Raw genomic sequence first — 20000 nt, forward strand, 5'->3', positions numbered from 1 at the left:
TAATCCTGGTGGTAATCGGGGACTTTGGTCGTAATCTGAGACGAAAACGAGGACAAGAGCCAAAACAGAAATGTTAGTGCTGCAGCCACTGGCTCATCAGGGTCACCATGGCAACCCCCTCACCGTCAGGAAGCCCCAGACAAACAGCTGCAGAGTGAAAACTCACAGTCCCCCTTGGAACGTTGATGTTCCGACTGGGATTTCTACCTGAGTTTACAGGAACAAAGGGGGCGTGGCCACATTGTATATGTCTCACTGGTGATGCTGTTACCTGGAAGTGGAGGATGATGGTCCAGATCAGGCCCAGCGTCAGCTTCGGGTTCCCGTCTGCAATATCATCATTCCTGATGTTGACCAGCTTGACCTGGAAACGTTCCAGAAGCAGCCTGTTGTAGCACATCTGGATCCGAGCCGGCCCACTTCCCAACGGCAGAGGGAAACCACTCACCTGTCTGTGTTTGAGGAAATCCAGAGCGATCTGCACATTCTGCAGCTTGTGGAAGCGCATCCGGCCCTTTTCCCGTGGCTGTGGGGGTGCAGAGAGAGAGAGAGAGAGAGGGATGAAGAGGGGGAGACACTTTGGGTTTGGAGGATCTCTAACGTGGAGCTCCGTGACCGTGGAACCAAACGGCCCTCATGGAGCTGCAGGCTGAAGCACAGTAAATGTCGGGGTTCTGGTCCGGCCCGTCGTCACAGATCGGGCCGAGACGTCTGCAGTGGAAGCATGAAGATGGATGATGAAGGTCACAAAGCCAAACTGTCAGCTGATGGCTGCGGTCCAGGTCTGTGACCAGAACATGCACTGCTACCTCATCATTCAAGATGGCCGCCGCAGCTGATTAGCTTTAGCAAAAGCTAACGGAGTCTCCCAACTCCTCAGCGATCGACTCTTATTTCATCAGGATGTTCTAAAGGTTCTCGGGTTCTCCGGCTGGTCCAGAGCATCACTTCCTCTACCTTCTACATCCATCAGAGATCTTCTCGTTCCAGATGTTCACACCTGGATCTCAGGCTGCAGGTGTACTAACAGTGGAACGGGATGCAGAACTGTCCTCTCTGAGGGAAGCAGCTTCCATCCACGAGCGGAAACCCCTAGGGTCAGCAGGAAAGACCCCGGCTCATCCCTTTAGTTATGCTACCACCGTTAGTTCATCGTTTACAAAAACAAAGACGCCGCGGCTCGCTGATGAGATGAGAAACAGAGAGACACAAACGAAAAAGAGACGATGAACAGGAAGTGACCGCCATCATGCAGCGCCCCAGCGGGGGGGTGGGGGGGAGCAAAGACCGGGAGCCACTCACCAACCGCACGTTCCTCGCGTCACGTTCCCTCAGCTACAGCACGAGCATCACGTGAGAGGAGGGCAGAGGGCAAAGGTCAAGGTGAGCAGACAGGAAGTAGAAAAGGGAAACAAAGCTCAGACACGACAGAAGTGCAGAACGGTTACAGGACGGAAGCAAGGAATGAAATTAGTGTCTTATAGAAGAATGTCACAGCCGCAGCGTGGACGGGAACGTCCGGACTCATCTGGGACACATGCAGAAGGTCAGCCAGGGTTCCGTCTGACGCGGGAACGTTTACAGCCACACACGGACAGAACCGAGACTCCAGCAGAGGAACATCTGGCCCAACGCTCACCAGAGTCTCTCCAGAGAGAACCTCCAGCAGGGAGATCAGGTTGTGTCCATCCCGGAGGTCTTCGTACAGATCCGTGATGTGTCTCTGGGCCTGGAACGACACAGAAGGTCACTGACCTCCACACTCCAACAGAATCTAGCCGGGTCGGGTCTCCCGTCACAGAACCTCCTGCTGTCCAGGAAAACCCGACGTCGTCTCAGATGTTAGAATCAAACACACTTTTATTTCTGGCTCAGAAACGTTTTCATCACGTCTAGGAAGCAGAAGTTCCCTTTGAATCCTCCGTCTGCAGCTCCACATCTGGGTCTGGGTCCAACATCTGGACTCAGACCCAGATTTAGATGATGGATATGGGCCCAACATCTGGACTCAGACCCAGATGATGGATATGGGCCCAACATCTGGGTCTGGGCCCAACATCTGGACCCAGACCCAGATGTTGGACCCAGACCCAGATTTAGATGATGGATATGGGTCCAACATCTGGACCCAGACCCAGATGATGGATATGGGCCCAACATCTGGGTCTGGGTCCAGATGTGGAGCTGGAGGTTTTTGTTCTGCTGGTTTAGATGCTGAAAAACATTTTTGTGATTTTTATGATTTCAGAGAAATAAAAACCAGAAGAAAAAGATCAGATGCAGGAATTTACGTTCTTCGTTTCTACGACAACATAAAGTGTTGAATAATCAGAATAAAATCCCGGCTGGGAGATAAATCTGCTTGTTGCTGCAACAGAAACTGGAAAACGTGATTTTATTTGATTTATCGGTGAAACGAGCAGCAGAAGGAAAAGCCTGTTAGGAAACAGTGAGAGGTCAGAGGTCACACGTGCAGGCAGAAATGACTCAGTGCCTACCTCTGACTTCCAGTGCTGATGGAGAAATGGAGGAGGAGGAGGAGGAGGAGGAGGAGGAGGATGGAGAGAAGAACAGACTGATGTGAGAAGATGGAAACTTCAGGAAACTAAAAACATATTTTAGAGGAAAGAAGCTGAACGAGTCTCAAAGATTCATGAATAACGAGGTTCGTGTCACGACTCGTCACACACACACCGTCCTCCTCCTCCTCATCATCATCATACCACAAACAAACAAACAAACAAACAAAGCTTGAGGCTGGCTCACAGGATCTTTGGGGTCTGATTTTTCTTCCTGATGTTTAATTTAGGTTTTATCCTCATTTATTAACAGGTTAACTTTTATTGTGTTAACTAGCCACTTTAATGGCTTTTATTTTGAAAATAAATGATAAAACCTAAAACTAAATATAAATAAACTTAAATAAAGTATTAAAATAAAAACCTGAATAAAGAAATAAAACATGAGAAATTCTGGTGAACTGAGCTGAGATTACGAGATTAAATAAAAGTGAAATAAAAATTAAATGTTAAAAATGCTTCAACAGTGAAAGAAAACATGAATGAATGAATGAATGAATGAATGAATGAATGAATCTGCAGCGTTTCAGCTCTAGAATAAAATATGTTCATAAAAACCAGATTTATTTTGACGTTTCCAACAGAATAAAACAGGATTATTAATCGATGCCAGAGCTAAAACCAGCATCTGTGATTATTATAATAAATATTTCAGGTTTTTGACTCAAACTAAAGATTTCATAAAAATAAAACGGACGTTTAATCCCACGCTTCTCAGAACCAGTCGTGTCCAGCAGGCCCATGTTGGACTCCTGGATCCCAGAATGGTTCTGAACCACGTACTGGGGTCCACCTGGTTCTGATCCGGTTCTAATTAGTTGGGGTGAAACGGAACAAAACCCGCTGAAGCTGAAATATTCTGATGACGAAAGTTTCTAAAAGGCTAAAAAATCACTAAAAACTACATCAACGAATCCCAGGAGTCGGAGCGGGAGAGCGGGAATCTTTGGATTCAGAGCTGGTTCACAGGGAAGCAGCAGCAGAAAGACTGAGACAGTTTTGCTTTCTACGGCAGCCTGGAGGGGACACGCAGCTCTGGAGCCTGGGACAGAACCGAGCCTGGGACAGAACCGAGCCTGGGACAGAACCGAGCCTGGGACAGAACCGACCCACACCCAGCAGACGACACTGACCTTCATCAGGTGTTTGTTGACCCATTTGGTGAAGGTCTTCTTCTGGACTCGGTCCCGCTCATCTGTGGAGAAACAGCTGGGATTTAATCCGTTTCATCGGAAAATCATTCCAGTAAAGATCGTCTCTAATTCAACGGGAAGTTTCTTTTCCATCTTTACTCATCCCACCTCCCATGAGTCCTGGGAATGAACAACTCACTCCAAACACTTCAGAAACATTCCCAGATTTCCTCCAGAGACTAACAGGGACACAGCGAGAGCCGGATTCGGACTCTCCTTCCTCCTGAGGAGGAACTTCTTTAAGCTCCTCATCAGTACCAGGAGGAAATCATCCGGAGCGTCTCCGTCTGCAGAAACACGTTCCACCTTGTGTGTCTGTTGCTATTTTGGTTCAGATTTCACAGTCTGATTATTCCCAACATTCCAGGAGCTTCTGCATTTGCCAGGGAATGTTTTCCTCACATTATTCCGCCTCGCAGCAAACTCCAAACCTTTAAACAGACGTTTCATTGGAGCAAAAGGAGAAAGTTTCTGATCCTGAATCGGATAAAAGCTGCTGAAGCCAAACAGAACCGGGTCACACAGTCAGAGCCTGTTTGGGAACGTTCAGGACCGAGACGTTCCCTCTGAATCAGGAACCACCGGAACGCCACTGGGTTTTAATCTATCATCCAAACCTGGAAAAACCTGGAGATTCTGATGGGAATGTTCTTCCGTCTGCCGGCGTGGTGCCGGGTTTTAGTTGGAGCTCTCCAGGAAACACGAGTGTCTGGACCAGGAAAAAGTTTTCCTGCTGATTTTATTTAGTTTGAGCTGCAGAAACGCGTCTGACACACACACACACATACACACACACACACACACACACACACACACACACACACACACACACACAGAGGGGTGTGGCCTGTGGGAAGCTGAGACCTCCACGGTCAGAGCCGAGCCTTAAACACAGCCAGACTACCTTTCCTGTGATCCGAGGACCGCAGCATTCCCTGGAACGGAGACGCCTCTATGAAAACCACATCACTCCCAAAGCTGTCAGAGGAATAGTTTCGGAACCGGGGTTCCATCTCCTCTCCGGTAATCCTAATCTGAGCCCAACAGCCGCGGCTGATCCAGAGACGATGCAGACGCCTGAATCCGGCTCCGGCTCAGTGGGAGTGTTCGGATCTGGGATTCAGGATCTGTTCGGAGCCGCAGGTCTCTCATCATCAAATTCCTGCCTGCGGGCCACGATGTCAGAGGCTGAGAGGAAGTTCTGCTCCTGGCCCGGCCCAGCAGCACACACCCAATCAGAGAGCTCCGAGCCAAACCCCTCCTCCTGGTTCTGGTTCTGCTCACGGGTCTTAATAGGAACCTTTAGAACCTTGTACCTTTCAGTTCTTCAGCTAAACTTCATTTTTATCTTGAACTGGTTCCAGAGGTGGGTTCTGGTTCTGAATGTTCCTGGACTGGTTGGTTCTGGTTCTGTCTAACTGGATCCTATCAGCTGAAGCCTGTAAACGGACCAGAACCAGACGGCTCTGGAGCCTGAGGAGACTCTGATTGGCTCAGAGAGCTGTCGCTCAAACGCTACCGATGCTGAAAGCTCAAGAGGGTTTCCATGGAAACCAGACTGATGTGAAAGAGTAAAAAGAAGACGGGAGTAAAATAAATGACGTCATTTATGTATTTCCTGTGTCCTTCACAATAAAAGCTTCTAATCCAGTTGATGAAATCAAAAAGAGGCAAATAAGAAAATATTTAACCTCATTTTCATAAAACAGGAAGATGGAGGACAGAACCGTTTACAGCTCAGTAATCCAGAACCTTCCTGGTCCGGAGTCGCACACAAACCATCTAGTCTCACTTCATCAGCTCCACGGATTCAACCAAAAACATTCCCTAATTTAGACCCAACAGAACCGGGCCACCGAGACCTTTTAATCCAACATCAAAGACCCAGAGTCGGCCTGGTCCCTGCTCCAGGACTCGGTCCGACAAACCCGGAGTTTCCATCTCATCTTTAGGGAACTTCCAGACAAACTGGATTTTTGACACATAACCCAGAGGAATAAGAGATGGACCGGACCAAGACCGTCTGCAGGAGGAACAGATTTAATCGGAACATCTGGATGAAGACGTGGAACCGATCCCTGAGCAGGAACACCTGAGAAGCTTCCAGACCTGAGAACTAGTCCCTGACACTCGGATATTTGGAATTCCTGCAGAGAGAGGAGACATGTTAGAACCTGAGAGACGACGCTGCTCGGGTTCATCCGGATGAAAACTGGACCTGAACATCATCCAGGAGGTTCTGCAGGATTCTGACCCTTTTAATCCAGAATAAGGACAATCTGAGAAGAATTCCAAATATTCAAGATTATAAAAATAATAAATCAACCTGGTCAGGATGCAGGAAGCTAAACTCGTGTTTGTTCTGCATGGAGGTTCTGCATGGAGGTTCTGATGGAGGTTCTGATGGAGGTTCTGATGGAGGTTCTGACTCAACCTGAAATATTTTCCTGGTTTTGATCAAATGGAGCAACAACTGAACATAAATATATGTCATGGTGACATTTCTGCTGGGAGACGCTTGGATTCCTGCTGAGGGTGTGACCCCCCCCCACACACACACACACACACACGCGCACACACACACACACACACACAGTGAAAGTTCATCTGAACAAGCGGTGGCACGCGAGGATGACAGGAATGTTCAGAGCATCCTCTGGATGATGGACAGGTGATCGTTGGACGATGGGGGGGGGGGGGGGATGACAGCCTGCAGGGAATTATGGGAAGAAATTCCGACCTGGGGCTGCTCCGTCTTAAACTCAGGAAAACAGCAAAGAGAGAAAAACTAAACTTGTTTTCTGTGATTTGACATCAAATGATTAAAAAGTTTTAGAAGAGTTCCGGTTTAAACCGGCTGTGTGTGGTTTATTTTTGTCCTTAAAGTTTGTTTTATTCACCAGTAAATAGATTTGTTTTCTCTGGAAACACAAACATGTTTTATTCTTGTTAAAAATAAAAATATTTGAGTAAAAATGTAAACAGATCAGATCGAGTTTAGAAAACAATGAAACAGTTAAATGGTTAACTTTAGTTTTTGAGCGTTTATCCTTCCAGATGTTTCATTTCCGGGATAAATAACTTTAATTACCAGCAGTTCCAATAACTCCAATCACGTGACAGGGTTATGACGCTCAGGTGAATCAGAAGCAGGTTGTCTCCCCCTGCTGGTGGAAACCCGACACTGCTGAGGTCCGAGCGCGCGCTGGCCCACTACTCTCCGTCCTTCTGATTGGTCCACCGACAACGTGGGAAGATGTTTACATGAGTGGTTGTCATGGTGACGGAAACACACAGAAGCCCAGTCTAGTGCGTGCGTGTGTGTGCGCGTGTGTGCGTGCGTGCGTGTGTGTGTGTGTGTGTGTGTGTGTCAGCATGAAGAAGGAGGAAAAACTTCATCACATCATGTTGAACGTTTCTGTTCTGGTTCCACTCAGCAGGCGGAGCAGACCCACATGTGGTTCTGTTTATGGTCTAACCTTTGGAACTGGGTCAGAATGGCTCGGTTCTGCTGCAGGTTCTGATCCAAACACAGTTCTTTTAACCCCTTAAGACTAGGGGCTAATCAAAGATCTAAAGTAAAACCGTTTAAACACGAATGGATCATCACAAGTTCTGTTTCATTAGTTCTGACGGTTTTAGTCGATTAATCGAAGGTTGAACACCTGGAGAGTGGGCGGGATTCAGCTGTCAATCACAACCACAGCAAATAAACGGCGGTTTACGTGCGCCGCGGGAGTTTAAAGGAGTTCGGTTTGACCCAGCAGCTCCCCCACGGCCCCTCCCAGCCCGAATCTCCTCCCCCCTCCCCAGCAGGGAGCCGGTCCGTGCTCCGGTACCGGACCTACCTGCGCAGCACATCTGGCTGTACAGATGGAAGCCCACGTCCTCGCAGCGCATCTCGTGGATGAAATTCCTCCTCTGGTACGAAAAGTTCTGCTGCAGCCCTCCGGTCCAGGACGGGACGGAGGACCGGACCGAATCCTCCACCCCGGCCATCCTGCTGACTGTTTGTGGCGCGCTCACCGCGGAGCGCCTCGTACCTCCTCCCCCTCCTCCTCCCCCTTTATGGGAGCCACATGGAGGAGGAAAACAGTCGTGTCGGGTGTCAGAGTCCGGCCCACCGAGAAGAAACGGAACGCAGCCGGTACCACAGCACACCCTCCCACAGAACCACGTACCCGTCCAGCTCAACGCACAAATCAGAACCAGTCCTCAGAGACCCTGTGGGTTAGAGTCTGCGCTCCGAACTCTTCCGAACCGGAACGAACCGGGTCGAGCGGCAGAAAGCCGCCGGTAATAAATCATCAAATCCAGAACAGCTGCGCGTCGTAAAAACGTCCGCAGAACAGCGGAGCCTTTCTCTGTTTGCGCAAGAAAGAATTTCCAAAGAATTCTTAGTGGTTCTGGTTCCGAACCGGTTCTGTTCAGGCTGCACCAAACAGCTGAGCATCAAAACATCAGAACCCCCCCCCAAATAATCCTCTTAATCTGCGCGGATTTAACCCGAATCGGTTCAGTCCGAACAAAAAAAAAGTTTTTCATCCAAACTCAGAAGTTTCAAAATAAAAGCGGGGTGAGGAAACCCCCGCTCTGAGGTCTCTGGTGGTTTCCTGTTTTAACCGTTTAGTGGATGATCCCGGAGAACGTTTAGTTATTCCAGATTAAACAGATTAACATAATCTGACTTTAGACAGGATATCTCAGCACAATACTTTTATTTTGGTGGGCCAGTTTTAGCTTTTAAAGCGTCACAAAGTTTCTAAGATTTAGTTTTTATATCAAATTTAAATAATAAACGAAACATTCTTATTTAGATTAAAAGCTTCAGCCTCAGCAGCGCCCCCCCCCCAGCAGTAGAATGAGTCACTCCCCCAACCGCAGGTCTGAAGCTGGACCTGGACCCGGTTCCTGTTTAGACCTGGGTGTGGCATCCTGAAGGGATTAGGACGAGTCAGCGTTAAAGCTGGAGACACCTCTCTCCTCAGTGACATCAGAGACCTCCACATGAACCGTCCACAGGTGAAGGACACGCTCCGACCGTCTGCTGGGTCCGGTTCCAGGGGGAGGACCAGCGTTTGTTGTGACGGTCTCCAGGATACGAGTCGCCCCGCTCAGTTCACCGGCAGCAGCAGTCACGCGTGTCCGCCGGTTCTAAACTCGGCTCCCGGCTGGATCCCTCTCACCTTCCTGCTGCCACAAAGGCACCTTCATGCAAATCAGCAACCCATAAAACTCAAACTGGTTCACGAGTCGAACGGCGACACCAGGAAGCCCGGCAGAACTTTAAGCAGAACCAGAAGGTTCCTGCAGGTTCAGCTGACGTTTCTGAGTCTGTTTCTCTCTGAACCTTCGGGATCAGGTCAGAGGTCAGTCCTTAGGAAAGTGACAAACCCTCACCTTAGAGTCTACAGTTAGGTCAAAGGTTAAAGGTCACGACGGGATAGAGGCAGGTCGAGTTGGTTTAATCAGAAATGACTTCAGTATCAACGTTTACCCAGAATGCACCGCTGCACCAACAGCAGTCAGCACGGCGGGGGAGGAATGATGGTTTGGCCCGGTTCTGACCCAACTCTAAATGATAAATGAGCCGCACGTGCATAGCGCCTCTCAGAGTAAGGACTCCAGTGGGTTTGTTACTCCTGCTAACAGCTGATTTAGTGAGGTTTATCTCACTCGGATAAACTCCACAGAAAGGTCTGTCTCTCGTGTTCGAGGCAGATGACTTTCAGACTTTTGACGTTGCTCTAAGTATTTAGTGGTGAACTTTCAGGTGTGATGGGTTCTGACCCGACTGGTTTCTGTGGATCTGCAGGCTGGAGCTCCCTGAGGCGCTGCGGCTGCAGGGCGGCACGGGGACGGATTAAGCCAACAGTAAACGGACCGGCCTCAGGTGTGTCTGGTGTCATTAAAGCTGCAGGTAACCTCCACGCCGCATACCTGGGTGAAGGTCGGAATGAGGGATGGTGTGTCAGACGGGAGGAAACAGCAGAAACTAGCTGAACAGGTGAGTTATCACCTGAGAGGAACCCAGTGGGTCAAACAGAACCAGCAGAACCCAAACCAGTGCAGACTGGTTCCTCCCAGCATTTACAGGGTTAACATCAGCAGCTCCGACAGGAAACTGAGCCGGTGAGGGACGAGGGGGGGGGGGGGGGGCAGGGGGTGTGGGAGGAAAGAGCAGGAGTGTTCGCCATGAGAGCGGCAGAGACGGAGGAGACACTGGACGGAGACGGGTCCTACCTGTCCTCCAGCGGGTCCTCCACTGCCAAACAACGATCAAGGTGACGATGTGTCCCGCCACCACCAGGGCCGGGAACACACTTCCAGGGGGGCCGGTCGGCATCGGGCCGGGTTTAAAGTGGAAGGTCCCGGGCTGGGAGGGCTGGGTTAGGACGGCCAAGACGGGAGGGGAGGGGAGGGGGCGCGTCTAGGGGTGTGGAGCCATCCCGGGCTTTCGGACCAGCCTGCTGCCAAGTTCTCCGGGAGTTTTATGAGGCAAAGCAGGAAAAAGTTACCTCCCCCTGCTGCTGTCCCTGTGACTCTGTCCTCCCTCCCTCCCTCCCCCTTTACTCACACCGCTCCCCTCCTCACTCATCCACCTCCTCTGATCCCGAACACTCTTCCCAGGTCTCCACACCTGCAGCTCCAGAGCCTGACGGAGCTAAACGGAACTTTCTGGCCTAGACGGACTTCTGCTTTCAGTCTGCAGGATTTGGATCAGAGGCGACCCCGCCCGCTGCAGGAAGTTAATAATAAATGAAGCTTACACACACACACACGCACGCACGCACACACACACACACACACACACACACACACACACACACACACACACACACACACACACACACACACACACACACACACACACACTGGCCAGCCTTGATAAGAGGGGAACAAAGTTTCCAGCTCAGATCCACTTTTCCGTCGTGGTTAACGACACCCAGATGATCCAAACAGCTCCTTCCTCCAAACATTTACAATAAAACCTCCACATTTACTCCCCATCCCATAATAACCCACTCTTTATCGCCTCTTATGTAACGTTCCTCTGAAGCTAATTGCTTCCGTGTGTTGGGACGGCTCAGCCAGATTCCCAGAATCCTTTTCAACTGGATTCAGTTTTCCCACCAAACTTCCTTTTCCATGAGGATGATTCCACTTTCAAACCCAGAGGTTCCGAAGGGAAAAGTTCTCCTAAACATCAGTAGGGATGATGATGATGGTCGCGGTGCTCGTCTCCATAGAAACGACCCCTCCCAAACCCGTTTAAACACCTGAAACTTCAAAGCCACCGCCCGGCTCAGAGCGATGATGTCAGAGAGCAGCTGGTGCTGAAACCCAACACCTGAGCCGGGGTCACCAGAGCAGCGTGCCGACCGCTCCGTAAACAAAAATAGAAGAGTTCCTGTCGTCTGCTACTCGACCCAAATCCAGAACCGGAACACGATGGAGAACCTAAACTCTGTTAGAGATGACTGGATGCCTCAGATGCGAGTCCAACGTGTCCCAGAACGACGGAAAGACCTGCAGAACGAGTTTAACCCAAAAGGAACGAGTCATCTTTTCAGTGTGACCTGCTGGGTTCTGAAGCAGGATATCCAATTCTGGGCCTGGAGGGCCGGTATCAGTACGTTTTAGTTCCAGCACACCTGATTTCAGCACTAGCAGGCTTCTGCAGAGCCTGAGGAGCGGCTGAAGGTCATCCAACCACGGAGTCTAGTGTGTTGGAGCAGAGAAACCACTAAAACGTGCTGGAGACCCACCCTCAAGGCCCAAACTTGAATAGCTCTGTTCCAAAGGTTCTAGAGGGTTTCTGGTATAAAATAGGCTAATTTCACTGAGGTTTGCAGACGTTTCATCATTTTAGAGTTTGTTTCTGTGTAAAAGTTTTCTAACCCCTGAACAACCTCCGTTCACAGAAATAGTGTTTACATCCTACAGGACCGGTGAGCAAGTCAGTCCAGGCTTTTCGGCTAGTCTGAGCTAACGGTTTGTCTAAGTTGATGGCTAGTCTGAGCTAACGGTTTGTCTAAGTTGATGGCTAATCTGAGCTACCGGTTAGTCTAAGCCTAAAGGCTAATCTGAGCTAACGGTTAGACTAAGTTGATGGCTAGTCTGAGCTAACGGTTTGTCTAAGTTGATGGCTAATCTGAGCTACCGGTTAGTCTAAGCCTAAAGGCTAATCTGAGCTAACGGTTAGACTAAGCCTAAAGGCTAATCTGAGCTAACGGTTTGTCTAAGTTGATGGCTAGTCTGAGCTAACGGTTTGTCTAAGTTGATGGCTAATCTGAGCTACCGGTTAGTCTAAGCCTAAAGGCTAATCTGAGCTAACGGCTCATCCAAGCTAACGGCTAGTCTGAGCTACTGGTTAGTTTAAGCTAAATGCTAGTCTGAGTTAACGGTTAGTCTAAATTTATGGCTAGTCTGAGCTAACAATTAGTCTAGGCTAAAGGCTAGCCTAAACTAATGCTAGTCTAAGCTAATGGTTAGTTTAAGCTAAATGCTAGTCTGAGTTAACGGTTAGTCTAAATTTATGGCTACTCTGAGCTAACAATTAGTCTAGGCTAAAGGCTAGTCCAAACTAATGGCTAGTCTAAGCTAATGGTTAAGCTAAATGCTAGTCTGAGTTAACGGATAATCTAAGCTAAAGGCTAACCTGAGCTAACGGTTAGTCTAAATAAAGGCTCGTCTGAACTAATGGTGTTATGGAAATGTTACATTTCCTTGTTTTAATCCCGTTAACAAATGTCCTGAAGCATTCTCACACTCACACTCAGACACACACACACACTGTTCTTCCCCTACACTCATACACACACACTGACTCTCTCTCCTCTCACAATGACCTCACTCCCGTCTTTATCTCCTTGTTTAAATAAACTCTGTGATCAGATGTTCGGGGCATTTTGCCTCGTGCATGTGCCGCAGTTATAACTGGTTGACTTGTCTAAATGTGTCTCTCCTTTTCTCTTGGACCAGGAAATGGGTTTATTGGTAAACATATTGATAAAATCCACGACTAATGGATAGTCTAAGCTAAATGCTAGTCTTAGCTAACGGTAACATAAACCGTTGGAAGTCTAGGCGTTGTGAGTGGATTTAGCTTGCCCAGAGATTGTTGGAGACTGGCATCAGCCCCCCAAGACCCTGCGTGGATAAGCGGGTTTAGAAAACGGTTGGATGAGCTGATTTACGAGGGTAACACACATTGGTTTTCACTCAGACTAGCCGTTAGCTCGTTGGTCCTGAAGCAGGTAAAAGCTACTTCTCTGAACAGAGGCTGTTCAGGATGCTAGGTAGGATGAAATTATGAATGACTTTTAGGGTTAGAAACTCGTCAGAAAGATGAAACGCTCCTTTAGGTCCCACCACAGCATCTCAGTCAGCTTCTGGTCTGGACTCGGACTGGGCTTCTGTTTTAGACCTGCTGCTGGATCATGGTTCTGGTTCTGAACCGGTTCAGGTCCAAGCTACAGACAGATGGCATCACATTTGGGTCTAGAACACTTTGGTGTCCAGAGGAGTTCTGCTGGGTCAGAACCAGCCCAAACCATCAGCCCTCCTCCACCATGCTGACAGCTGGGATGGGCTGATAGTGCGGTGGTGCATTATGGGTAAACGTCAGACGAATCTGCACCACCCTGCCTGGGCGGCCATGTTGTTTTTATTTGTCAGAGATGACTCGGCGTGGGCCGGGTCGTCGGAGGCTGGATCGGTTTCATTTTCAGACCTGATTAGTTTGTTTTTGGTTCCTGGAGGGAAAACAAAGTGAAAATGAAAGTGAGGATAAGTTTCCTCTCAACTCAGCAGAAGAGCGCCGACAGCAGGAAAGGTCAGGTGTTCGGGAGCGGCTCGTTGGGTCGGAACCAGGAGTGAACAGAACCTTGAAAGGATCAGAAGCTGGCAGCACAACAGCCGGACAAAACAGAACAGACGTTAAAAAAATCCACCCAGCACTCTGATGGGCGGAGCCAACCCACTCCCACTCCCCCACATGTGGACACTCAATGATTCCCAGATTCTCCCACCAGAACCCCGGCTACACATTCCAGAACTATAGGTTCTGCTCATATAGACCCGCTGACGAACGTGGCAGCAGAAGCCAGGAGGTCTAACCCACTAACAGCTCTGGGAGTGGCGTCCTGCTGCCATGCATAATGCAGGGAGCAGAGTTCCTTCCTGACGCAGCATCCTCACGCGCACGGATCCAAAAGGATCCAATCCTCAGACAAACATCTGACCTACCGTCTCGTGGCCCAGGACAGAAGCAGCACAACTCCATCTCCTCTCAGCAGCTCCTCCACTTTAAGTGAAAATGCAGAACTGCCAGGGAGTCGGCTCTGACCTCACGACATTGTGTTCTGATCAAACCAGGGGGGCGTGCAGAGGAGGAAGAAAAAGCATCAGGGAGCGCGGGGGGAGGACGGCCGGGGCGAGGGAACTCTCAGCATTTCATTCGTCAGACTTTCCTCAGTGGAAACAGCATCTGACGAGCGGCGCTGGGTGGGAGCCATGCCAGAAACTCCCAGGGTCACGCTTTCTTACAGGATTTGGAGCAAGAGAGGAAAACGGGAGCTGCTGTTTTTCCAACACGCTGCTGAAACAAAGGCTTGTTTGTGGAAGTCGTAAAACTCTGGACACGGTGGAGTTAAGCCACGGAGTCCAGAGGATGTGGACCGCTCAGAACCAGAACACAAAGATGTCTGCCTTTAGTTTCAGGGAGAGGCTCCAGGTTTCCTCTAAAATACATGTCTGTAGAAACGGAGAGGCGGGAATGCCAGGCATCAGCGATCTGGGTTCACATAAATACAAACCATCACAGTTGCACCGATTCTGGGTTTGAGGGCCGATTTCTGACTCCTCCAGCTGAAGCAGATTCATCTGGAGTCCTAAACCTCCGCAAGGAGGACCGGTCACTGCCGGCATGAGCGAGCACTTAGCAACGCAACAGGAAATATGGTGGACATAATTGATCGTGGCTTGGTGGTGCATTCACAGACCTAAAGAAAAATTGGCTGATCAAGGATTAATCTGATCCAGCTGAAAATCCACCAGGAACGTAGAGGTGCGAGAACATCAGAACCAAAACTAAAAACAGATTCAGATCCGACTGGAAATCGGGACCGATCACGTGAATCTTAAAGATCCAGATTTAACTTTTAAAACAACAAACACGACGTTTCACGTCACACCTGAGGAGGTTCCACAGGTAAACCTTCAGCTCCTCTACCTGGCTGCAAACAGCTGGTGGTGCGTTCAGGGTCCCTCAGAGTTTTAATCACATTAATGCAGATGAAGAGAAATAAAGAAACGTGTAAGGAAACACCTGAAGTAATGAACACACACACACACACACACACACACACACACACACACACACACACACACACACACACACACACACACACACACACACACACACACACACACACACACACACACACACACACACACACACACACACACACACGCAGACGCACACACACACACACACACACACACACAAGCCCTGTTTGTTATCAGATCCTGGAATTCTGGGAGATAAAGCCCCACCCAGGCCTGCTTCATCCATCCTGCACATGCTCAGACGTTGTGGTGAAGATCTGGCTGCTGACACCTGTTGGTCGGAACGCTGAACTGTTCCTACCTTGGCTGTGTTGGATCAGAGCCTCCATGAAGTCTCTCCTGGTGGAGCTCATCCTGCTCTCAGCTGGATGACTTCCTGTTGTTCTCGCTTTGGCTTCCGGACCTGCGTTCTGCCGATCCACTCCTGTGATCCGTTGGAATATGGGACCGGAGTGTCATTGCAGAATGGATCTAAAGTGGCACGTTGTGTGTGTGTGTGTGTGTGTGTGTGTGTGCTTGGCCCTCCTGGAGGAGGCACCGGCAGGAAAAGCAGAGAGTGTTTTAATTTCCTAGCCTGCTGAGTCATCCCGTCTGTCGGTGGAAAGTTCTCAGGCTGCATCCCGAGGGACAACCTGGATGTCTCAGACCCATAACGTCTAAAGATGCAGGAACTCAATAAAATGGAAAAAAAGAGAAAAAGAAATTCTCTCAGATGAGCAGCAGCGGGATCACACGGAGCGTTCTCCCAAATCAATCCAGGGAAAGAAAAATAAACTCAGCAAGAAATGTGTCCAATAAATACAAACATGGCCCAGATTCGGATCATCTGTTCGTGTTTATGTTTATTTATTTATTTACTTATTCGTTTAGCAGACGCTTTTATCCAAAGCGACGTACAACTTATAACCTATAGGGCATGTTGGGATCTGTGGGGGAACCCGGAGAACCCGGAGGAAACCCACGCATGCACGGGGGAGAACACGCAACTCCACGCAGAAAGGCCGCAGCCGAGTTTCGAACCTGCAACCTTCGTGCTGCGAGGCAACGGTGCTAACCACTGCGCCACCATGCAGCATCTGTTCATCCTAACCCTAAATACCCTAAATTCAAGCCCCGCTCAGTCTGTCGCTGTCCTCGTGCCCTTGGGCAAGACACACACACCCACACCCCCCCCCCCCCCCCCCCCGGCCGCTGGTGGTGGTCGGAGGCGCCAGCGCTCGGCAGCCTCCCCTCTCAGTGCGCCCCAAGGCGGCTGTGGCTCCACCGTAGCTGGTCCCCACCGGGGCGTGTGACCGTGTTGTAAAGCACCTTGGGGGGTTTAAATGATTTTAATGAGTTCAGCTGACTCAAATGATTCCAGAGCTGCTGACCTTCCAGGAGGTCAGAGGTCGACGTTCCGAGAAAACCCTGCAGCTCCGTCTCAGTTTATTGAAGAAAAAACCAAACATATATTTTATATATTTATATGTAATCTCAAACTTTAAAATAATTACTAAATAATACAAATATCTAACAAGATTTCATTATTTTTAAACCGAATTTTGGATCAAATGAATGAAAAGGAATAAATATTTATTTACTGATGATGCAAGAGAACCGGCCTCGTGGTTCCTGATGATTCCGACAGACGAATCCTAATAAATCCTAAAGAGGAATAAAAAGAGTTTCAACCTGAAATTCCCTCTTTTTCTTTATTTATTCCTGAATCTGATGGAAAACTCCAGGAAACGAAGCGGAGGTTGAATCTAAACGACCCGGGCAGATGTCACTGATTAGAAAACCTAATAATACCGGTAATCAGATTTAGCCCCGCCCACTTCTCCACCTTCTGGATCTCATCAGAACTTTGTTCTAAGCCCAGAACCACACGTGCAACAGCTGATCCGATGACGCTGCGTTTTAGCTGAATCTTTCCCAATCGGACCAAAACCAGGATATTCATCAGAAGTAAATAAAACTGTTTGTTTATCACACAAGCTGAAACCTGCCGGTCAGCTGGGATTTCATTCAGTCTGAGAAACGCTCCCGCTTCCTCCAGATCCTCGACTCCGTCTGCAAGCTGGGATCGGGACAATCCCAGCATCGCTGTAATGTTCCGTTAACTCTAATGGGTGGAAAACGGAACAGACGTCTTTGTGTTAAACGACAGTAAATTCAGTTTAAATGTCAAACTCATAAAGTCTTCCCAGAAGTACTTCTGCTCTTGGAAAGATGGAGTTCGAACACGGAGCTCAGATCCCTTCTCTGCCAACATTCCCATCAACACTTAAGGCCACATCCCAAACCAGAGGAACATAAATGGAAAAGCCTCCGGAGCGTTTCTCTTCAGGACAATCGTTTCTGTGTTCGAGCTTCTGGACTCAAGCTGGAAAAGTCTGGGATCATGGATGCTGCCAGCAGGAATAAAAATATACTCCAGGGTTTGGGAAAATGTGTGATTTTGGTGCTGCTGGGATAAATAAAGCATTCCGACAGCGGAGGAGCATCAGGCACACATAGCTGAGATGTTTGTGGGCGTCTGAGCTGCACCCAGTTCCCGATCCCTTCAATAAAACTCCATGATTGTTTCTGTGAAGCAAATTAATGTGAAACAGACTCGATGATGGAGGGAAGCATAGAAATCCAGGTCCGCTGAGCGGGAAAACCACACCCCCGTCAGGGCCAGATGAGGTTCCTATCAGGAGAACGAGGAGCTGCCAGATCTCTGGAGTTTTACAGCCTGTCAGCGACTCCGGAATGATAAGTGGAGGAATGCTGGTGAACATCCCTGAAGAGCAGCGAATTAACTCCTGATGCTTCGATACAGAACCAGGTCCATGAGGTCGATACAGAACCAGGTCCGTCAGGTCGATACAGAACCAGGTCCGTCAGGTCGATACAGAACCAGGTCCGTCAGGTCGATACAGAACCAGGTCCGTCAGGTCGATACAGAACCAGGTCCGTGAGGTCGTTACAGAACCAGGTCCGTGAGGTCGATACAGAACCAGGTCCGTCAGGTCGATACTGAACCAGGTCCGTCAGGTCGATACAGAACCAGGTCCGTCAGGTCGATACAGAACCAGGTCCGTCAGGTCGATACAGAACCAGGTCCGTCAGGTCGATACAGAACCAGGTCCGCCAGGTCGATACAGAACCAGGTCCGTCAGGTCGATACAGAACCAGGTCCATCAGGTCGATACAGAACCAGGTCCGTCAGGTCGATACAGAACCAGGTCCGTGAGGTCGATACAGAACCAGGTCCGTCAGGTCGATACAGAACCAGGTCCGTCAGGTCGATACTGAACCAGGTCCGTCAGGTCGAGACAGAACCAGGTCCGTCAGGTCGATACAGAACCAGGTCCGTGAGGTCGATACAGAACCAGGTCCGTCAGGTCGATACAGAACCAGGTCCGTCAGGTCGATACAAAACCAGGTCCGTCAGGTCGATACAGAACCAGGTCCGTCAGGTCGATACAGAACCAGGTCCGTGAGGTCGATACAGAACCAGGTCCGTCAGGTCGTAACAGAACCAGGTCCGTCAGGTCGATACAGAACCAGGTCCGTCAGGTCGATACAGAACCAGGTCCGTCAGGTCGATACAGAACCAGGTCCGTGAGGTCGATACAGAACCAGGTCCGTCAGGTCGATACAGAACCAGGTCCGTCAGGTCGATACAGAACCAGGTCCGTCAGGTCGATAAAGAACCAGGTCCGTGAGGTCGATACAGAACCAGGTCCGTGAGGTCGATACAGAACCAGGTCCGTCAGGTCGTAACAGAACCAGGTCCTAGAGGTCGATACAGAACCAGGTCCGTCAGGTCGATACAGAACCAGGTCCGTCAGGTCGATACAGAACCAGGTCCGTCAGGTCGATACAGAACCAGGTCCGTCAGGTCGATACAGAACCAGGTCCATCAGGTCGATACAGAACCAGGTCCGTCAGGTCGATACAGAACCAGGTCCGTGAGGTCGATACAGAACCAGGTCCGTCAGGTCGATACAGAACCAGGTCCGTCAGGTCGATACTGAACCAGGTCCGTCAGGTCGAGACAGAACCAGGTCCGTCAGGTCGATACAGAACCAGGTCCGTGAGGTCGATACAGAACCAGGTCCGTCAGGTCGATACAGAACCAGGTCCGTCAGGTCGATACAGAACCAGGTCCGTCAGGTCGATACAGAACCAGGTCCGTCAGGTCGATACAGAACCAGGTCCGTGAGTTCGATACAGAACCAGGTCCGTGAGGTCGATACAGAACCAGGTCCGTCAGGTCGATACAGAACCAGGTCCGTCAGGTCGATACAGAACCAGGTCCGTCAGGTCGATAAAGAACCAGGTCCGTGAGGTCGATACAGAACCAGGTCCGTGAGGTCGATACAGAACCAGGTCCGTCAGGTCGTAACAGAACCAGGTCCGTCAGGTCGATACAGAACCAGGTCCTAGAGGTCGATACAGAACCAGGTCCGTCAGGTCGATACAGAACCAGGTCCGTCAGGTCGATACAAAACCAGGTCCGTCAGGTCGATACAGAACCAGGTCCGTCAGGTCGATACAGAACCAGGTCCGTGAGGTCGATACAGAACCAGGTCCGTCAGGTCGTAACAGAACCAGGTCCGTCAGGTCGATACAGAACCAGGTCCGTCAGGTCGATACAGAACCAGGTCCGTCAGGTCGATACAGAACCAGGTCCGTCAGGTCGATACAGAACCAGGTCCGTCAGGTCGATACAGAACCAGGTCCGTCAGGTCGATACAGAACCAGGTCCGTGAGGTCGATACAGAACCAGGTCCGTGAGGTCGATACAGAACCAGGTCCGTGAGGTCGATACAGAACCAGGTCCGTCAGGTCGACACAGAACCAGGTCCGTCAGGTCGATACAGAACCAGGTCCGTGAGGTCGA

General features: G+C 49.8%; 2 protein-coding genes across 30 annotated transcripts in view; one reads left to right on the top strand and one right to left on the bottom strand.

The window, feature by feature from the left end:
• Window positions 1-20000, bottom strand: part of pleca (plectin a) — a 77792-nt gene that overhangs the window by 28367 nt on the left and 29425 nt on the right. For 4 of the 29 annotated variants that reach the window (XM_054745431.2, XM_054745429.2, XM_054745435.2 and 1 more), the window contains 6 exons: window positions 3713-3774; window positions 2499-2513; window positions 1640-1729; window positions 1303-1335; window positions 449-526; window positions 272-364 (listed from right to left, as the gene is read on the bottom strand). In XM_054745431.2, the coding sequence (XP_054601406.1) occupies window positions 272-364; window positions 449-526; window positions 1303-1335; window positions 1640-1729; window positions 2499-2513; window positions 3713-3774 (371 nt within the window). Of the gene's footprint in view, window positions 1-271; window positions 365-448; window positions 527-1302; window positions 1336-1639; window positions 1730-2498; window positions 2514-3712; window positions 3775-4078; window positions 4088-4676; window positions 5017-7620; window positions 8000-10015; window positions 10303-14023; window positions 14280-20000 lie in introns of those variants that run through there. The other 25 variants (XM_054745430.2, XM_054745446.2, XM_054745458.2 and 22 more) reach the window with 18 other exon arrangements.
• On the top strand, window positions 17697-19080 carry LOC139064233 (uncharacterized). Its single transcript, XM_070547322.1, has 4 exons — window positions 17697-18061; window positions 18137-18586; window positions 18637-18861; window positions 18912-19080. The coding sequence occupies exons 1-3, from the start codon at window positions 17917-17919 to the stop codon at window positions 18717-18719; spliced, it is 678 nt and encodes a 225-aa protein (XP_070403423.1). The 5' UTR covers window positions 17697-17916; the 3' UTR covers window positions 18720-18861; window positions 18912-19080.

This window comes from Nothobranchius furzeri, chromosome 19, assembly GCF_043380555.1.
Source record: "Nothobranchius furzeri strain GRZ-AD chromosome 19, NfurGRZ-RIMD1, whole genome shotgun sequence".
Taxonomy (NCBI): domain Eukaryota; kingdom Metazoa; phylum Chordata; class Actinopteri; order Cyprinodontiformes; family Nothobranchiidae; genus Nothobranchius; species Nothobranchius furzeri.

Excerpts from the sequence above, each read along its gene's own strand:
- LOC139064233 (XM_070547322.1), top strand. The coding sequence starts at position 17,917 with ATGCTTCGATACAGAACCAGGTCCATGAGGTCGATACAGAACCAGGTC. Across the intron at positions 18,062-18,136 it reads TCAGGTCGATACAGAACCAG|GTCCGTCAGGTCGATACAGA; the intron begins GTCCGTGAGGTC and ends ATACTGAACCAG. Across the intron at positions 18,587-18,636 it reads TCAGGTCGATACAGAACCAG|GTCCGTCAGGTCGATACAGA; the intron begins GTCCGTGAGGTC and ends TAACAGAACCAG.